This window comes from Periplaneta americana, chromosome 8 (genome assembly GCF_040183065.1).
Source record: "Periplaneta americana isolate PAMFEO1 chromosome 8, P.americana_PAMFEO1_priV1, whole genome shotgun sequence".
In the NCBI taxonomy this organism is placed as follows: domain Eukaryota; kingdom Metazoa; phylum Arthropoda; class Insecta; order Blattodea; family Blattidae; genus Periplaneta; species Periplaneta americana.
This window is the reverse complement of record NC_091124.1, coordinates 21892308-21912437: the sequence shown is the minus strand read 5'-3', so window position 1 is coordinate 21912437 and position 20130 is coordinate 21892308. Positions and strand designations below refer to the sequence as shown.

At 36.0% G+C, this 20130-nt stretch overlaps 2 protein-coding genes across 7 annotated transcripts in view; one reads left to right on the top strand and one right to left on the bottom strand.

Moving 5' to 3' along the window:
• The window catches only part of LOC138704566 (uncharacterized), a 40674-nt gene extending 29991 nt beyond the window's left edge, over positions 1 to 10683 (top strand). For 2 of the 3 annotated variants that reach the window (XM_069832604.1, XM_069832602.1), the window contains exons 4-6: positions 1544 to 1730; positions 4931 to 5108; positions 7344 to 10683. In XM_069832604.1, the coding sequence (XP_069688705.1) occupies positions 1544 to 1730; positions 4931 to 5108; positions 7344 to 7503 (525 nt within the window). In that variant the 3' untranslated portion in view covers positions 7504 to 10683. The remainder of the gene's footprint in view (positions 1 to 1543; positions 1731 to 4930; positions 5109 to 7343) is intronic. The other variant, XR_011333368.1, reaches the window with a different exon arrangement.
• Positions 10684 to 14638: 3955 nt separating this feature from the next.
• Positions 14639 to 20130, bottom strand: part of LOC138704564 (L-asparaginase-like) — a 79648-nt gene continuing 74156 nt past the window's right edge. For 3 of the 4 annotated variants that reach the window (XM_069832598.1, XM_069832600.1, XM_069832601.1), the window contains 3 exons: positions 18497 to 18622; positions 16912 to 17011; positions 14639 to 14962 (listed from right to left, as the gene is read on the bottom strand). In XM_069832598.1, the coding sequence (XP_069688699.1) occupies positions 14819 to 14962; positions 16912 to 17011; positions 18497 to 18622 (370 nt within the window). In that variant the 3' untranslated portion in view covers positions 14639 to 14818. Of the gene's footprint in view, positions 14963 to 16911; positions 17012 to 18496; positions 18633 to 20130 lie in introns of those variants that run through there. The other variant, XM_069832599.1, reaches the window with a different exon arrangement.

Genomic DNA, 20130 nt, shown 5'->3' with positions numbered 1-20130 from the left:
TTTAGTATTATTTATTTATTTATTTAACCTGGTAGAGATAAGGCCGTCAGGCCTTCTCTGCCCCTCTACCAGGAGATTCCAACTACAATATCAACAATAAAATTACAATTAGTATTAAATTTACAATTACAATTACAAACAATATTACAATTAGTATTAAATTTACAATTACAATAAAATCAAAGTACGAAAAGATTACCTGAATAATTAAAGCTAGATAATTTATCATAGAGAAACAAAGAATATTTTATATTTACTGAATTACAAATTAAATCTAGAATAACAAAATTGTATAGTGATGAAATGACTGAATATTGAAATATTTTGTGATAGATTAAAGAAACTATTTACAAGTAATCAATTACTGACCAAGTGCCTAGTAAGTTTTCGTTTGAATTCAATTTTATTTCGACAGTCCCTGATGCTAGCAGGTAGCGAATTCCAGAGTCTTGGCAGGGCTATTGTGAAAGAAGATGAGTATGAGGAGGTGCGATGGGATGGTATTGTTAGTATTGTTTCATGACGAGAGCGTGTGTTGAGATTATGGTGGGAAGAAAGGTAAGTGAAGCGAGACGACAGGTACGAAGGAATAGAAGAGTTCAAGATTTCGAAGAGAAGGAGAAGTGAATGTAAATTTCTTTTCTCATCTAGTTTAAGCCAACCTATTGCTTCCAGGGATGGGGTAATATGATCATATTTACGAACATTGCTTACAAAACGTACACACAAATTATAAGCACGTTGAAGTTTCATTTTGTTGTCGCTGGAGAGGTCAGTCAGTAAAATGTCCGCATAGTCGAAATAGGGAAATGCAAGTGTCTGCACATGTTTTTTCCTGAATGAATAAATGAATGCGATCAGTCAGGACCTTTTTCTTTCCCTACCTCAAACAATGTAATATAACACATTAAAATTTGAAGTGATTTTGTCAATGACATATTACAAGTCGACTAAATAATTTAATAATACTATGAAAATGTTCAATATTAAATTTTGCCAGCAGTCTTTGTCACTTTTCATTTTTCTATGAACGATATTTTGGCAGACATACAAAGATTACCGTACTTGAAATTTTAAAACGTACAAACACATTCTTCAATAATTTTATACATTCTTAAAAATGTTCCTTACCTCTATAATTTATATTTATTTTTCTTTTTTTACGAGTAATAAAGAAAAATCTTAAAAAAACTTCTCAATAAATCATTGCCTTCATCCATTCATTCATTCATAGTTATCTTCCCAAGGGCAGGTCTTTCACTGCAAACCCAGCATTCTCCAATCTTCCCTATTTCTCACCATCCTCTTAGTCCCTACATATGATCCATACATATTTAATGTTAATTATTAACTGATATCTTCTTCTACCCCGAGCATTTCTTCCATTCACTATTCCTTCCAGTGCATCCTTCAGTTTTTCTTCTGAGCCAGTGACCCAGCCAATTTCTTTTTCTCTTCCTGATAATTTTGAGAATTAATCACTACCTTACTACGAGCCTTTTCACAGTTCAAATTCATCTTGAAATGTTTGTATATTGGACAGGTCGAATTAGGGTTCACAATCCCTTTCATCACAATTCCGATCAAAGGAATGAATGATGACGATAAGAAGCCTCTTGTCAACATCAACGTTGGGGCGATAGCAGCTGGAACTATCCTGACAACCGCAGCACTCATCTTCATCCCCAAAGCATTCTCAGGACTGGAACCTGAGATATCAATTGGCAAGAGTAAGTTACTCAGCGTAAAAAGTAGAATTCATGCCACCCATTGTTATGTAGTAATCACGAAAAATATAGCGTCACAAACATAAAAGGTGTCCACATGAAACCTTTACAACTTCAGATGTAAATAACAAGTTATTGATACAAGATAACAGGATGCGGTTTTCAGCATATTAATCAGAAACTGTCAAAGTTTTTATGGGAATTTTGTTGAATTATTTATTTATTTATTTAAGTAGCTAGCTAGTGAGTACAAATTAAAATTATAAAACAAAAATGTTTCTAGCCACTACCGTAAGAGCCAGGCTCGTGTACGGTGTGGTCTTAGCCAATAATATAACATAAAATTTACAGTTTATTAAATAGCCTACAGTAAGTAACTTAATTCAAGCCAATAAATATCACACAAGAGCAAGAAAAAAAAAGAAGAAAGAGAAAGGAGAGAAAAAACACATTTAATATAAATTGATAATCAGACTGAAGCCAGTGATATTTAATAAAAACATGACTATAGTCGAGAGAAATAAGAGGTAAAAAATACACACATTTGTTAATAGGCTTATTATAATATATCATGAATAATTTTATAAATTTCTTTTTTAAAAACTTCAATTTTAAAATATTTCAAATTTGGAAAATGGTTTGTAATTTTATTATAAAGTCTTGGACCGAAACTAGCACCATGTTTAAGATATTTAGGCTCAATTAATGGGAAAGTAGACTTTTGTCTTCAAGTACGATATTCATGTCGATTAGATTTATGTTTCATTTGATTTCTGTGGTAGTAAGTTAGTAAACTATATTTATAAATTTCTTCAATAGTTAATACTTTAAAATCTGTATAAAATTAAATTTGTTGGGTAATTCATATTTTTGGTTAGATAAATGTTCATTAATCTTCTGTGTAATAAAATTAATGGATTAAGTACAGATGATGCTACTCCACCCCAATTTATTATACCATATTGTATTAATGATTGTACTAAAGCTAAAAATATTATTCTCAATGCCTCCTTGGTGATAAAATTTCTAAGTATTATGAATTTATAAATTGTGTTTCTTATACTTATACACATGGCTAAAATCAATTTGTTTATCCCAACATAAATGCTGACCTATACTAATTCCCAAATATTTGACTTGTGTGGAAGGTGTTAGATGTGGGCAATTGGTTGCAAGTGTGAATTTTGGTGAAATCTGACAGTGAAGGAGACGTGGACATCTCAAGAGATGGCGCAATTTGTATCCTGGTTTATCGAGATACGATCAGATATACAGGTGTAACATCGTGTCCATACTCAATATGGAAGAGAACCATCATCACGGTCAACAATCCAGGAATGGCACCGAATATTTATGGAGATTGGAAGTGTGCTGTGGCAAAAGGGCAGTGGGGGCGAATCACAAGTGTGGAGGACATTCAACATGTGTAAAGTGCATTTATCTGAAGCCCTAGTAAATCCTTTCGCAGTGCCACCAGGGAACTGAACTTGCAGTATTCGACTATCCACAAAGTTCTTCACAAGAATCTGAGGCTGTTTGTGTACTAAGTTCAGCTAGTGCAAACTCTTCAGCCAGATGATCGTCCACCGCATAGCATTTGCTGTTGACATGCTGGCTAGAACTGACGCCGAGGAAGGATTTTTTTGGACAAATGCGCCTTGCACACATTCAATGTCCTCCACACTTGTACTTTACTGCCCACTGCCCTTTTTTCGCAGCACACTCCCAATCTCCATAAATTTTCGGTGCCACTCTCGGATTGTTGGCCGTGATGGCGGCTCTCTTCCATATTGGGTCCGGATGTGATGTTACACCTGTGTATCTGATTATGTCTCGATAAACCAGGATACACATTGTGCCATCTCCTGAGGTGTTCACATCTCCTTCACTATCAGATTTTAGATTTCACCAAAATTCACATCTGCAACCAAAATACGCATTTCAACAATCCAACAAAATTCCCATGAAAACTTTGACAGTTTCTTATGAACATGCAGAAAACTGTATCCAGATACTGTGTCTCAATAATTTATTTACATCTGAAGTTGTAAAGATTTCATTTGGATACCCTGTATATTTGAGTCATTTTTTAACAATCTAGTTCCTTTAACATGTTGCAAATGATACCGTTTACAGGTTATTTTCTTGAACTCTTATTTGAAAAACATACTTAAATGAAATCATTTAACTTGAACCCAAATAAAGGTATGGTCACACGTCGCTACTTTTGCACCGCTGCAGTACAAAAAACTGCGCAACTCTCGTACTGCGACGTGTGAACAACGGTGCAACCCGATAAGTAGCGGCTGCCGAACCTGCTGCCCGCTACTTTTCCATGCTGCGCGCAGCTTAAAAGTAGCGACGTGTGAACAGGGTTCTCAGGGTTGCAGCCGCAGCATTTTTGATATCGGTTTTGTTGAAACTTTTTCTGCGGTTGCAACCAGTGTTACCACCCAAATGTGCCAATGATACTTTTATTGTTTGGATATATTTTAATGTTAAATGTGATGAAAATAAATTATTTGTAACAGTTATTAAATACACAACACAGTCTGAGCATAATTGCTAACGATATAATTCATTTTTTAAATTTTCCGTAGCATAGTTCCAAACAGGAGGGTTGCCAACATTGATTACGTGAATATGCTGTTGGTTATCATTTAAGTATATAGGCGTTTTTAAAAGCTTTATAGTAAAAATAATGTCAATTTCTGAATACTAGATACGACAGAAAAGCAAATAATAGATAAGGAAGCTTTCGCATGAATTTCTTAATAATGCGAACATAACCACAAATGTATATTGAGAAGCCAACACGGAGATGGAAACCTGCAGCATGACTGCGGCTGTAAGAGTAGCGCCTTGTGTGTGAACAGACTCGCAACCTCCAGTTGCAACTTTTGCAGCACTCGGGTTGCGCAGCACGAAAAGTAGCGTGCAGCGCTCTACTTTTGGCTTACGTGTGAACACGACACGCAACTTTTGCAGTTGCAGTACAAAAGTTGCGCAGCAAAAGTAGCGATGTGTGACCGTACCTTAAGAATATGAACTTTCGTTCACAAAAGACATTCTCAATAAGCCAAAAATTAAAACTTTTGGCTTCGTTTATACAGTTTATAAATTTCAATTAACTGTTAACTATTAACTTTCTTGGTTGTTAGAAATCACTTTTGAAAATAATCTGCTAAAATATATTTACAAAGGTAGTTCTGGAGAGAAGAGATCTTTCCTGTCACGGATGGACAGGGCATTGATGGACCACAACATTGATACTTCCGTGTGCACTCAAAGAGCCGTGTGCTGGATTGTCAAGTCTGCAGCTTCGAAAGTAACAGTGGGGGAAGGTGGCAGCATGGACAAAATAATAGACGGGATAGCAAGGTAAGCTGCTAGCAGACTTTGGTTACAGTTTGGATTAATTTTATTGTAATCTTATGATTAATCATTTCTCCTGTTCTTCAATGTGGTCTGTTCAGCCTCATCTTGGTCTTTGTATTTTTGATCCGTTTGGTGGTATTTAATTTAGAGGACATTCTCTAGAAATAGACAATAGACTGCACATGTGCTTACTACTCGTATTGTCTGTAGTGCTTTATTACAATTTAGCGCATATGTTTCTAATAATTTGCGCGCATATTATTTGAGAGGTGGCATATTTCGGAGGAAAAATCAACTAGTAAAGACACAGTACACCGAGAAAGGAAATAACACGAATAAACGAAAAACACGAATAACCGGGAATGTTTATTGATTTGCCACAATAATGGTTTAGCATAAGGAAATCATAACAGTATGTTTATTATGATACAAAGTTGGGAAATGCTTTTTACAAAATCGAGATTTTGTAATGCATTTCACAAACGTTTAGGCCTATATTGTTCAGTAGTGGCAAAAAAAAAAAACCGGACCGACACTTGTAGTTTATTTCAGAGCCTTATTCACTCTAGAGCACGATAGACTGGTAACTAAGACTTGCGGTTCGAATCCTGCCTGGAAAGGAAACTTTTTTTTTTGTTCCTTATTCAAATTTATTCCCAATACTTTTCGATTGAATCATTGAACTTACCGTACTGGTAATGCCTGTCTTTCTCTAGCTCCTTTTTGTTGCAGAGAACAAATGAAGTGTTGTACATTATGTTAGTGCATATTTGTTCTGCAGATGGTTATTAATTACAGGCATTTACCCCTACAGAGTACGTAGTAGGAATACTTTCGTTACTGGCAATAGGAACAGTTATACTTGTGGGAGGGGGTGTTTTTTCTCCAACTTGTGAAATAGTCACTACATGCTTTCAAAGAAATTATCCCAAGGACTTTCAACCCATGTACAATTCAGATCTTATCCTTACTATTGGAGAGGCCGTACTGTGTACTTATATGCAAAATGTCTTCCACGGGTGTCAAAAGAAAATGTGTTGTGCTAGTTATCGAAATATATATATATATATATATATATATATAATTGAGAGGTTTCAGGAAGAAATTGTGGCTCATTTTGCATCAGAATACGAGGTTGGCGTTACAACTGTGCGCTATTTATTAAAAAAATACGAGAATAAAATTATACAAAGTACGAGTACGTAAATACAACACGAGACTTTTACATTTCCTATCTTTCTGCAGACAACCATCACCCTTGGTCCTTAAAGCCCGTCGTTGACAACGATACTTAAATCACTGAAGTTCTGATTCATGGCCTAGCATGTTAAACACAACACCACGGAGGAAATTAAGAAATGATTGTAGTTTAATTTATGAAAATCTTTTATTTACGGATTATCCGATTTTTTCGATTAACTGCCCAGTCCATCCCCTTCATTACCACGGAAAATAGAAGTTCTACTGTACTGTACTACCGCGACGTCAGTTTAATTTTAAAATAACTGTCGCCAACTTTCGACAAAAAAATAATAAAAGTTAACTAAATTGTAATTAGACAGACAAAACGTCCTTTGTTGCTCTAACGCTAACAAATTAGACACTCAAAATACGATATCATTTACATTCTATTGTCTCTGATTACAATACTAAATACAGTACACTACTGCATTGAAATTACTATACAGTACGTTTTTAGATTTAGCTTTCATAAGTTTTTCCAGTTTAGTTCGCTTATCTAATACGTACTAGCTGTGTGTCGATTGTTGCTGTTTATGACGCGCGCTGCTAGTTGTACGAGCTCAGTTCACACGTATTCGAAATTCAATCTTTCGAACACCTCCACCACAGTAAAAAAAAAGGAAACCCTGCACGAATAACTCGCAAACCGAATAATCCGCGCACGAATAATCGAAAGTTTGCTGATAATATTGCCTTCCATTTCGCCTGTATGTGTTGATAGTTACATTCAATTCTTGTAATACTAGTTCTCTTCGTAATTCAACATTTTTTTTCACATTCAATGTTTTTTACTGAGCTATAGATGTAAAAAATCTTATTTTGGCCGTTGTAATCTGGAGGTGAGACTTGTAGTCATTGTTCACGTCTCGAACCTCAAAGACAGTTTCCTAAATTTCTTGGAAAATACTAAATTTCTCATTCATCACAGAATACTCAGAATACAAAAATATCAGTTTTCAAGATTTTACATTTTAAAACGTTCATGTTGCCTTACAGTAATGCCTTGCTGGAAAGACTGGTGGAAGGAACTGCAATTCAAGACGCCATCCATAATGGCAGGAAAAACAAGGATTGCAGCATTCTTTACTCCAAATGTCCCATCACACAAGATGCTCTGCAGAGGATAGCTCACAATTTCATGACAGGAATTGTCTGATTGCTGTTTTATTCTACAAGGAACCCGCTTCTATTCATTAGTTAGGTTATGTCAGCAGTATTGCGGTAAGTTCCGCTTCATAGACCTACTAATGCTTATTGATAGGTTTTGCGTTAATTTTCTACTATTCCATATCATTTAGGGTAAAGTTGCCTAATGCTGTGATACCCCTAATTTCGTGATACTTTTTTTCACTGAATATCACGAGATTGGGTATCTTGCTTGGAAGTTCACCGATGTCCCAAAAGTAGGTGAAAGATGCAATCTTTCGAGAAAGATATCTGGCGTTATGATCAGCTTTGACTAACATTCAGTTTAAAAAAAGCATCACGGGATTAGGGATATCACGGCATTAGGCAGCTTTACCCACATGTACTGTATATATTAGGTTGTAATAAAGGAAAGATGTAAAAACTCTGTAGCACAGGTCCACAAGTTATAAAAGAAATATACGTACCCAATATGAAACTACTCAAGATTTTGATAAGTCAACCATAAAAAAATTATAAACAGCCTGATAATTACGAGACGCGATCAATATATCCCGAGACTGAGCTCGTAAAATGAAAATAAATAATTAGCTGATATATATTTCACTGCCATCCCCTTCGAAGTACTCCTCTTGGGCAGTGATACATCAGTTCCAGTGTTTCTGCCATGCTTGGAAAGCTCCCTATAAATTGTGTTCTTGAAGCTTGTGAAGCACCATCAGCAATTTCCGCTGGATCTCCTCAAGGGGGTCTAAATGGCGACCCTTTAGCTTCGACTTCGTCTTGGAGACTGAGGAAAAGTAGCAGAGGGCAAAGTCTGGCGAGTATGGAGGATGAGGAGTAACAATTGCCTTAGTATGGGTGCAAAACTGATACAAATGCTGTTTAAATGGGAGAATTACCATGGTGGAGTGCCCAATTTGCTCTCAGCCCACAGTTCAGGTCATTTGCGCCTAAAGTTTTCCCTCAGATACTTCAGAACATTGCAGTAGACACGTTGTCAATGTCAGAAATTCCCCTTATAGTGATGTCATGATTCTCATGCACAAGTTATCGAATTTAGTCCACATTTTGAGGAGTTGTGAACGTGGTCGGTCTTCCTTATCTCTCGTTATTCTCCAGTAAAGTTCTAGGTACTATTCTTGAAGCACAAATGACACTTAAAACACCCCGTCTGGCTCATTGCTTCATTGCCACAGGTTTGCTACAGCATTTTCAAACGACTTTGTAGCTGATTTCTTAAGTTTCATGCAATATTTGATACTAGCTCTCTGCTCAAGTTTAAAGTTCATCGTGAAATTGCAATGCTTGTGTGCACCTCTTCACAAAACCTCATGTAACACAGATCTCAATTCAGATAGAGTTTGAAACTTGGCACAACAGCTCAGAAGGTCAATTACCTATCTTCTCTACTGAGCGAGCATATCCATACCTCAATCCGTCCATTTACAGCAAGAACAGTCTCGAAATATATTGATTGCATCATGTGTAACACAACTCTAAATAAAAGAAGTTTTTGATTTGACTTTTTCTATTATTGATGAAATGTAAACTAACCGAATTCTTCTTTTTATTCTTCTTTTCATGTGAATAAGGTAGGAAGGAAAAGAGTTACTACGAATTGGTCCCAATTAAGTGAATTTAGCCATTTGCAATGGCCGCAATTTCTTTTTCTTCCAATTCTTTTCACCTGAAGCTGAAGGTATGTCCAACTTTAAAAAATTCATGCATTATGTTTCATCAGCAATGGATTAAGTTCAAACTAAATATCTTCTGAAAATTGTCATTTAACTACCACTACCTCTACATACCTCTATAAATAAATGACAATATGCGTTTATTTCAAAATTGAGGTTATCCTTTCTCAATTCATACGAAATTTTAAACTTCTAAATTTCTTATATTTATATACAATATGAGGCAAAACAAACGACACTGAAACGTCATTTTAATTGCGTTGGTACAGTATGTGTTCAAAATGTGTACCATCACGTGCCACACATTGTTCATGACGTTCTGAAGATTATTTAACATATTGATGAACAATGGTTGCTGTAAGGACTCGAAAATGACGCTATCTTCTTGCGTAATTCGGGAATATTTGTATGTGGGTCATCTGTTTTGAAAATTGATTCTTTCAACATGCCTACGGCATCTGGGGAGCAGGAAGAGTATGGGAATGGAGTTTTACGAGACATTAGGTGATCTCCAAATGTGTCTTTGTAGAAGATCAAGTGACTCCCGTCAGTGTGAGCTGTAGCTCCAACTTGCTGCATCCATTGTCGTTGCAGGAGTAAGTTTCTGGCGCGACAAAATCGGTTTACTGTTTTTGGATTCTATGCAGCATTTGCAACGAAATAAGGGACCAATATTTCGTGACCAGACACGACGCATCAAATCGTAACCCATGCAAGTGCAGTAGTTTCTGTATAACATCAGGCTGTTCAAACTCTAAAAAACGAGTTGTTTGTCGGTTGATGTAGCCATGGATGTGAATATGATTTTCATCTGAAAACGATATGTTACAGGAGAAATTTGAATCCTGATATGTCATGGACAATACTTGGCTGCAATATTGTAATCGGACTTGCACATCCCTTTCTGTTAGATGCTGAGCAACTTGAATGCGGTATGCAAATCCACCCAGCTCTTTAAACACCCGTCAAACATTGCTAGGGAAACGTGGAAAGCAGATGAGCAATAATTTCAGTGTCGTTTGTTTTGCCGTATACTGTATACATAATGAAGAACTTGAAGCAAGTATTACTAACATTATATAACAGAATATTTTTACGAGTACAAACAAAGATGAAGTAAAGAGTGTGTAACTAAACGATGAAGTGATCTCTTTTATGTGTGTGTATATATAGTGAGTGCCAAACTGTGAGACCTGTGGTTATAATTAATACTTGAAATTATGTGACTGTATGTTGTAGCAGCGAAACAAACATTAATACCTGTTAATTACAGAGTTCTCTTTTAAAACTAAGAGAACTGTTTTTTTCTTCCAAGTCTGAGTGTAGTATTCAGTGCAACTCGATGAATGCACAAGTGAAGGTATGGAATCATATATATCAAATCATATTAATTACACTCAGGGCATATTCTTATGTAAATATAAATGCTAATGTAGAACCAGTAATTGATAAGTTGAACATATATAACCCTTCACTATCGCAATCTCAATATCAACCACTCCTATTCTACGACAGAATAGCTTTGAAATGTCTGGGTAGTATTGTACTTGGGTGTGTGTGGTCATCTCCAGGGTTGCCAAATGTCCTGAATTTCGCAGGATTGTTCTGGATTTTAATGGATTGAGTTGTATTTGTCCCAAAAAGTCAGAAAAAATTAGGCAAATACAATTTTTTCTCATTTCTGTAAAGTTATTTTTAAATTCCTTATTCCTTTTTTCAAGACCCTGTCCAATCTATGTTCAGCGTTCAATGTCATCAATGCCGCCTGGCATCTTCTATCCGATCGTATTGAAATAAAAATGATAATACTATAGTACAGACGTGGACAAATTATTAGAAAAATTTAAGATTTTTATGACATATTTTTATAAATTTGACTCTTCAATTTGGACTCCAGTTGACATTTCTGTCTACTATAATGATAGAAATATGCAAAAATATTAACTGTAGTATAAATTGAAAAGTCAAATTTTGTAAAATTGTATAATAAAAATCGTCAATTTGCTAATAATTTGTCCACATCTGTATGTATTAGGTATTATACAGTATCTATATTCTTTATTCTCTTTGGAAGTTGATTTATTATTGATAGAATTTAAACACTGTATCATGCAGTTTTCTGTATAGATCGGGCTGTAATATGACATTATTTTTCCAGTAATTCAAAGAAAATTTCATAATCTAGGAAAAATGTAACAAACTTAAAAGTTTAGGCCCTATATGTTGTTGTAGTTTTCTAATGCCAGGCGTTTGACAATAAAGTCATTTGACCTCTTGTACTCCAATATTTTTCAAAGAATTGGTTAAATGGCAAGTTGTAGCCGATTTAAGTGAACACCATATTTTAACGTTTTGGTGGCTACTTCATTCACACACAACCCCCAGAATGTCTGGAGGACCACACCTGCTGTTGGTCGGACGGGTCCATTGGACCTAGCTGGGAGATCATATTGATCACCAGCTTTCCCTCCTTAAGCCACTGGAGGACGATTTTAGTGCCATAGCAGGTCAGCACTAGGAACAGAAAAGTAGAAAGAGGAGGAAGAAAAGGGAAATGAACCCCTAGGCCTCGAATGCTCTAATGCCGTCGGGGTCGAAGAAAGTAAGAGTTCAGTCAGAGGACTGGATAGGAAAGGGTAAAGAGGGAATTAGGTATTGAATAGAGGAAAATTATATCAAATTCAGTCATCAACTCATCAAGCTGACCAGTGCTAATTGATGAGTAGCCCCTCCCTTTAGTTCAGCTCGTAAAATTATGCTTACTAACAGCTGCACCACGGGAAGGTAGGGATGGGACATTGGGTATTTGTCCAGGTTGGTTCCTTAAAGCCTTCAGTGGGAAGGATTAATGGCTCTCCCCCTGTATCCGACAGATACCCTTTTGCAGCCAGGCCCTATATAATTAGTTCTAATACATAAAGCGAATAAAATCAGTTGTATTGCAAACTGAATTAATTCAAATGTTTAGTCACGTTAAGGTATGCAGTATCATCAGCTGTCCTCGATTCCTGACGAGAAAATCTGGCAACCCTGGTCATCTCTGTCGAAAGACAAGAAAGGTTAGACATTATTGAACATGAGTGGTAACTACCGTTGTATTTTATGCTTTTATTAAATAAAACTACTAAATTAAATTTATGACTTAAAAGAATAGTGTTAAAGTGACAATAAATACCTCCTAGCAAGGCCTACATTTAAAAATAACCATACTTGTCAGTTGCCTAAGAGTTAATCAATTTATTTGCTTCTGCGTATTGTTATATATTAATTCTGAACAAACGTCTAAAATAATTTCATAAGAGTGAAATATTTAGACATTAAGATAAATAAACAGTTTTCAATATTTAAAATTTTACATGACAGAATTAACTAAAAAAAGTGTAAGTATATTAAGTTTCATTAATCATGTATGTTTCAAAGCTGAATGGAAGAATGAATGAATGCATAACACAAATACTTGTACGAAAACAAATGTATATAATCAGAGAAAAAAAATAAAATTGATGAAAAGCTTTAATTTGACTTATTTTATATTAGCATAGTCTGAGTTTACATGGAAACACACTGTAGCATTGTGGTTAAGGCAAGAAGATCATGGGTTTCAATGGATTTTCTCCAATGATCTAATCCTTCCAGCTGCATTATGGCCCTGCAGTTTACCAATACTACCAGCCTCTAATAGGGACATTTCCCTGGGGGTAAATATAGCAGGCACATAGAACTGACATTCCTACTGCCATTAACCTCTCACTTATGGCTAGTATGACTGACGACAGAGTTCGAGGTCGATAGATGACAGCTCTATCTCATATTTTTCTACTACAGACAAATCACCTATATTGAAAACCATTTTAAATGAAAATATAAAGATAAGTATTCAAGTACCTTGGAGCAACAGTTGTTGTTGTTGTTATCTAATGCTGGGCTTTGGCAACGAAGCCATTAGCGTTCTTGCTCTGTGGTGGATCCATCAGGTAGAACTTCACAGGTTATGAGATGATCTTCAGTCATTTCTTCTTCTTTGTTGCATAGAGGGCAATTTGGATTTGTGTAAATTCCTATTTTATTCAAGTGTTTGGCCAAGTGTTCTGTAAGCAGTCTGAATTTTGCTACTGCAGATTTACGTGGGATTTCTGGAATAATTTCTGTTTTTTTTATTAAAATGCTCCATTTTTTATCTTTGGCTTTGGTACATAGTGCTTGGTTTTGCTTGATTTTATATTTATTTTTAATTAGTCTTTTGATGGATGTAAAAGGTAGGCTTTTATTTGTATTCTGAATTAAATTGGATCCTTTTTTGACAAGAAAGTCAGCAGTTTCATTTCCAGCAATTCCGCAATGTGCAGGTATCCATTGCAATTGAATTCTTTTCTGCAGTTTTTGAAGTTGTTGGATCATTTTGTGACATTCTTTAATTTGGATTGACATCATTTTATATGAATTTATTGCATATAATGCTGCTTTAGAATCAGAGAGAATGACAGCATTTTGAAATTTATCTATTCTGTATAGTAGGCGTTGGAGTGAGATATGAATAGCCATTATTTCCGCATCAAAATTTGTTGTATGATGTCCTGCTGGTTGATAAAATGAGAATAACGCACACGTAATTCCTGGAGCAACAGTAACAAGTATAAATGACACTAGAGAGGAAATTGAATGCAGGATAAGTATGGGAAATGCCTGCTATTATTCTTGAGAAGCTTTTATCATCCAGTCTGCTCTCAAAAAGCTGAAAATTGGAATTTGTAAAACAGTTATACTACCAGTTGTTCTGTTGTGAAACTTGGACTCTCACTTTGAGAGAGGAACAGAGGTTAAGGGTTTTCGAGAATCAGGTGCTTAGGAAAATATTTGGGGCTAAGAGGGATGAAATTACAGGAGAACGGAGAAAGTTACACAACTCAGAACTACATGCATTGTATTCTTCATCTAACATAATTAGGAACATTAAATCCAGACATTTGAGATGGGCAGGCATTTAGCACGTATGGGTAAATCCAAAAATGCATATAGAGTGCTAGTGGAAGACCTGAGGGGAAAAGACCTTTCGGGAGGCCGAGGGTGGATGGAAGGATAATATTAAAATGGATTTGAGAGAGTTGAGATACGATGCTAGGGACTGGATTAATCTTGCTCAGGGTAGGGACCAATGGCGGGCTTATATGAGGGTGGCAATGAACCTCCGGGTTCCTTAAAAGCCATTTGTAAGTTGTAAGTAAGTAAATATAAAGATAAGTGTATTGTCACAACATAACGTAAATGTCGTAGTTATTTCTTGCTTAGATATTACAAACCTCCCTTTTATACATTCCTTTGCGATCTGTTATTTTCCAAAAATAAAGGATCTTTACTCCTTCTGTGAATGAATTACATGGAGTACGGTACATTACATAAGATCATAATAAATGTTCTCAATTTTTCTCCAAATTACAATGAACTCCAACATAAAAATCGACTGAAGATTTATTAATTTGTTTCAGAATGATACAGCCAACTGTTTAACACAAACAGTCTAATGTACAATTAAAAGTAACTATTTTACTCACACTTATTTGCAAACAGTTTGAAATATATACAACGCTATCACAAATACTTCCATCAGCAACTCTCTAACATTGCTTGGTGCTACGTCAGTAGTGACAATACATCTGGATGGTTCATTCTCCTAGCCAGATCTGCAGGCGTCTCACCTAGGATGTTCTTGGCAGTCTTGTTAGCTTGCATGTCAAGCAAATAAGACACAATTCTCTTATTACCATGGAGGGCAGCCTGGGACAGAATAAACATTAAATTATTTACATTAATAATCAAGAGATTCAAACAGCCATGACGATTTATTAATGACCATGACTACAGCACTATTACTACTAATACAAGGCGTGTTCGGAAATAAGTACCATTTCACTGTTTAAAAGTTGGAAAATTTAATTTATTAATTCCCCCCCCCCCCCCAGATTTGCAATACCGGTTACCTTAAGCTATTTTTCTATATATAGTATTTTCCGCCAATATCAAGGTATTTATAACGGACACCAGATTCTGCATCCTCTCCTTGTACAACAAGATCGCTTGTAAAGACATCCACTTCTACATGAATACGTGAAGGTCACTTAGTGCTAAGTTTACGCTCGAGAGTGGTTGATGTATTTGTTCGTGGCCAAACGTCCTAATAAATGCTTGAGTTTGGAAAGCAATGTATGACCGAACATTATCATGAAGCATCACAATCCATCTTTCGTTCTTCATCACGTGATACTTTCTTCATGTTCTCACAATAGGCTGCTTTGAGTAAAAAATTCAACAAGCAAAACTAGTATCCTGTTCCAAAAAAACCGTGTATAAGATCTTGTCGGTTAAAATTGTTTGCTTTGATGTTTGCTTTCTGGACAGCTTCATGGTCTAGTGGCCAGAGCTTCTGGTTACAGTTCATAGGGTCCTGGGTTCGATTCCCGGTTAGAGCACAGGAATTTTTCCTTAAAAGGAATTATTCCTACGTTTTTTTACTTGGTTATTTAACGACGGGGTTATTTTGCGTCGATGGGGATTGGTGATAGCGAGATGGTATTTGGCAAGATGAGGCCGAGAATTCGCCATAGATTACCTGACATTTGCCTTACGGTTGGGGAAAACTTCGGAAAACATCCAACCAGCTAATCTGCCCAAGCAGGAATTGAACCCGCGCCCAAGCGCAACTCCAGATCGGCAGACAAGCACCTTAACCGACTGAGCTACCCCGGCGACCTATTCCTATGTTCTTCCAGTGTCTGGAATTTAGGCTAAGTTTAGATTAAAACATATCCTGGCGCCACATAATCATGATCATCCTATCATATCACTGGGATAGTGTGACTCCACCTTGCAAGCACTCCAAACTCAGAAGTGGGTTACACTTAAGCCACTGCCAGGAGAGAATACTAGAAAATGTCGAAAGACAACGTGGTGGCATTATAAAAAAAATTCTCCTTTTTAACAATGAGATGTGCCCCACTCCATGGACAGCTGCTTCTATTCTAGAGTCACATGGGACAATAATGCTCAAAACCCAACCTTTGCGCACTGTATCACGCAAGGAAGATCAATATACAGACAACCCACTTGTTAATGTACTACTCAGAGGGCATATTTGACAGCGAGAGTGAGAACAGCTTCCAAAATGATGTCATAATTTCGAGAGAACAGTCTTTTAAATGTGAAAGAAATTCAAGGAAAGCGCTGAAATTGTGAATTATCTGTCCTCACAAACTTTTGTGTTGACCACACATCAGATCAATCATTGACCACATCATACACGTTCTCACGATCTTTGCTGAAATGTTTCAGCCATTTCCTCGCAACTCCATCATTCATAGCACTTTAACCACAGGCCTTACAAATCTGACGATGAATATCAGCCAGTTCCACATTTCTTGCATTCAAAAACAGATAAATGAATGCATTTCAGAGTCAGTGAGGTGCTCGACCCTCTTGAACATGTTAAATGCACAGAACGATGCCTAAAAATGATCGGATGTTCTCCTAATGGAATTTCTCTCTTGCTAAACAGAAATCATGCGCGAAATCATGATTGTAGTTCTGTACCGGTAGCAGAACTCGTATTCATAAATGGTACTGACTTTCTGAACACGTCCTGTATATGTTAATGGCTGGATTTGTCTCGTCATAACAATGAAGTACATTTTCTTTAAAACTTCTTACCGTAAAAGTAAAATTCTACTTACTATATGAAGAGCAGTATTATCATTAAAATCAGTCTGGCTTAAATCAGCTCCAGCAACTTGGTAGGATTGTAGTCGTTCTAATTTGTCCTTTGCAGCCGCTCTAAAATGAAATAAAAAAACATGGTCCACATCCAAGAATGCATGTCCATGTTAATTACAAGCTAAGGGGGCTACAGTCCAGGGACGTTTGGGGCAAAGACGCAAATATTAAAAAAATAATAATAAAAATATAAAAAAGAATTAACAGAAATATAACATGTCAATTTTTATTAGTAACCTGTCAATTTCTATCAATAACCTATCAATTTTTATTATCTAAGTCACTATCATTAACAAATCACTACGCATGCCTGACATAATACATACATAGGTTGGATAAAAAGTAATGGCAACACTGCTGTCACGTGACGATGGTGCGTTCAAGAGCTGCCAGCTGTGTGGACATGAACAAGGACTGTTAGATGAGTTAGTGCAGCCAGCGGTGACAGTACTCTATCAATCTACTGCAGTATGTAGAACGTTCACTTTCATTGGGATAGTGTGAGCGCCCTAAGACCATCCTTACAAAACTAGAGCAACGTTCCTGAATCAAAATTGAAATGGCACGAGGTCATAGTGCACAAGAATGTTTTCAGGGACTGCGTGAAGCATGTGGCGATGCAACGTTGCCATATCGCACAGTTGCACGATGGGTTAAAGCGTTCCGGGAAGGCCTTGTTGCACCGGTACCAAAGGGAAGGTGACGACTTTCTTGGACGAATCGTCGCTATGGACGAAACCTTGACTCGCTCGTATGAACCAAACTTGAAACGCCAATCAAATGAATGGAAGCATCCCGGTTCTCCTCGTCCAAAGAAAGTGCGCCCTACACAAAGTGCTGTGAAGGAGATGTTCATTGTGGCGTATGACATTGATGGGGTAATACTGCACCACACTGTACCTCCAAGGCAGATGGAAAACGCGGACTACTGGAACATCCACCGTACTCACTCGATATGATCCATGCGATTACGATATTTTCACCAAAGTGAAAGAACCACTGCGAGGGACCCGGTACAATACCAGAGATGAACTTATCTGTGCTTTAGGGCGGTCAATACGGAACATCAACAAAGATGGATGCGCTGATGGAATATGACGCCTTCCAAACATTTGGCAAAAGGTAATAAATAAGGGGGGCGACTATATAGAAGGTACGTGAATGTTGTACCCCTGTGAATAAAGCCATGTCAGAAATATCGAACTGTTGCCATTACTTTTTATCCAACCCAAGTAGTATAATTTTGAATTGTGGTATTGTTTACATTTTAAATTCGTTTGCTGAAAAAAATTTATTACAACGATTTCAACTTTATTGCTATGTATTCAATAGATTACGACAAATAGCTAAGATTGTCCAGTCACTAGCCTTTACAGAGAGACTAGCACAAACGGGTGGGGGAAACTCGGATGCACTTAACCACTCAGACGAAGGTACATATTGAGCAATACAACATTAATTTATTGCAGCTAATTATGCACTTAATTTTCTCGATAATCTTTATTTATTTATTTTCCTTTACAACAAAGTGAATGTGTTCAATACCTGCAAAGCTCTTCACCGATATTTTTAGGCTGAGTTAAACTCAGATGTGCTCCACATTTCACCAGGACTTCAATCACATCATGGTGATCAGAACGAATGGCATCCATCAGTGGAGTAAAATCATACCTGAAATAAACTAGTGCATGTCTATTAAGTTTGTATATCTACATGTGTGTGTATGCGTGCATGCAAACTTTAGTCTAAAGATTGGTTCGAGCTTGAAAAACTCTACAGACATTTCAAGCTCTTACTTACATAAATAGAGTGAAGAGGTTAGTTTCACAGAGGCACTTCGATGTTACCGCATATTCATTATTACAGTATCCAATTCTAGTACTGTCAAAATCTTGTTGTCTCTGACCTCATTTCCTTGAAACTTTCACTACTCATAACGCCTACTATAACTAGCTTCTTATCTTCTACCATCCCATCCAATTATGATTCATTTGTCACTCAAGAGGTTTGTTTTAGAATAATAATAATAATAATAATAATAATAATAATAATAATAATAATAATAATAATAATAATAATAATAATGATTTATTTAACCTGGCAGAGTTAAGGCCATACGGCCTTCTCTAACACTCAACCAGGAGTAAAGACTGCGTTACAAAAACACTACAAATTTACAAATTACACTACAATTTTACACACAAAACTGAATAAGATAATAATAATAATAAAAAATAAACAACAAATAAGAAGAAATCAGACATAATATATAACATACAGAAAGAAAGAAAAAAGCATAATAATATGTGAACAGCAGGTCAAAATAAATGAGGCATACAAAAAAAAAGAAAATTATTCATAATAATAATAATAATAATAATAATAATAATAATAATAATAATAATAATAATAATAATAATAATAATAAGAATAGTAATAATGATGATAATAATAATAATAATAATAATGATAATAATACTAATAGTAGTAATAAAATAGTGCAGTACAAAGTATACAGTGAATACAATATTTCTAAGTACACACAATAAGGAAAATTAAGATTATATATAGCTCAACTTATCACATTAGAGATATAACATTATCGGAAAATATGAAAACAAAAATATAAAATAAGTTGAATATCATTAGAACATTAAAAAAATGTGAATACGTGGAAACATGCAATACAACACTTGTCATAATAGTAAGTTAGTTTGGCAACTCGTCATAAGATAATTTTCTAACTTGGATTTGAAAGAATTCAATGTTCGGCAGCCCTTGACTTCAGGCGGCAGAGAGTTCCAGTGACGAGAGGTAGCAACAGTGAAGGATGAGGAATACAGAGACGATGCGTGAAGTGGAATTTCTAGCGTGTTATCGCGTTGTGATCGAGTATTAATATTATGATAGCAAGAGAGAGTATGAAATCGAGCGAATAAATAATAGGGGGATGAAGAGTGCATAATTCGATATAAGAGAGAAAGTGAGTGCAGATTTCTCCTCTCATGTAACCTAAGCCACGATAACTTCTTGAAAGAAGGTGAGATATGATCATAGTATCGAACATTACAAATGAAGCGGACGCACGCGTTATGAACACGCTGTAGTTTCTGAGCGGAATCAATCCTGAGATCACTGAACAAAACGTCGCAATAATCGAAGTGAGGTAGAATGAGTGT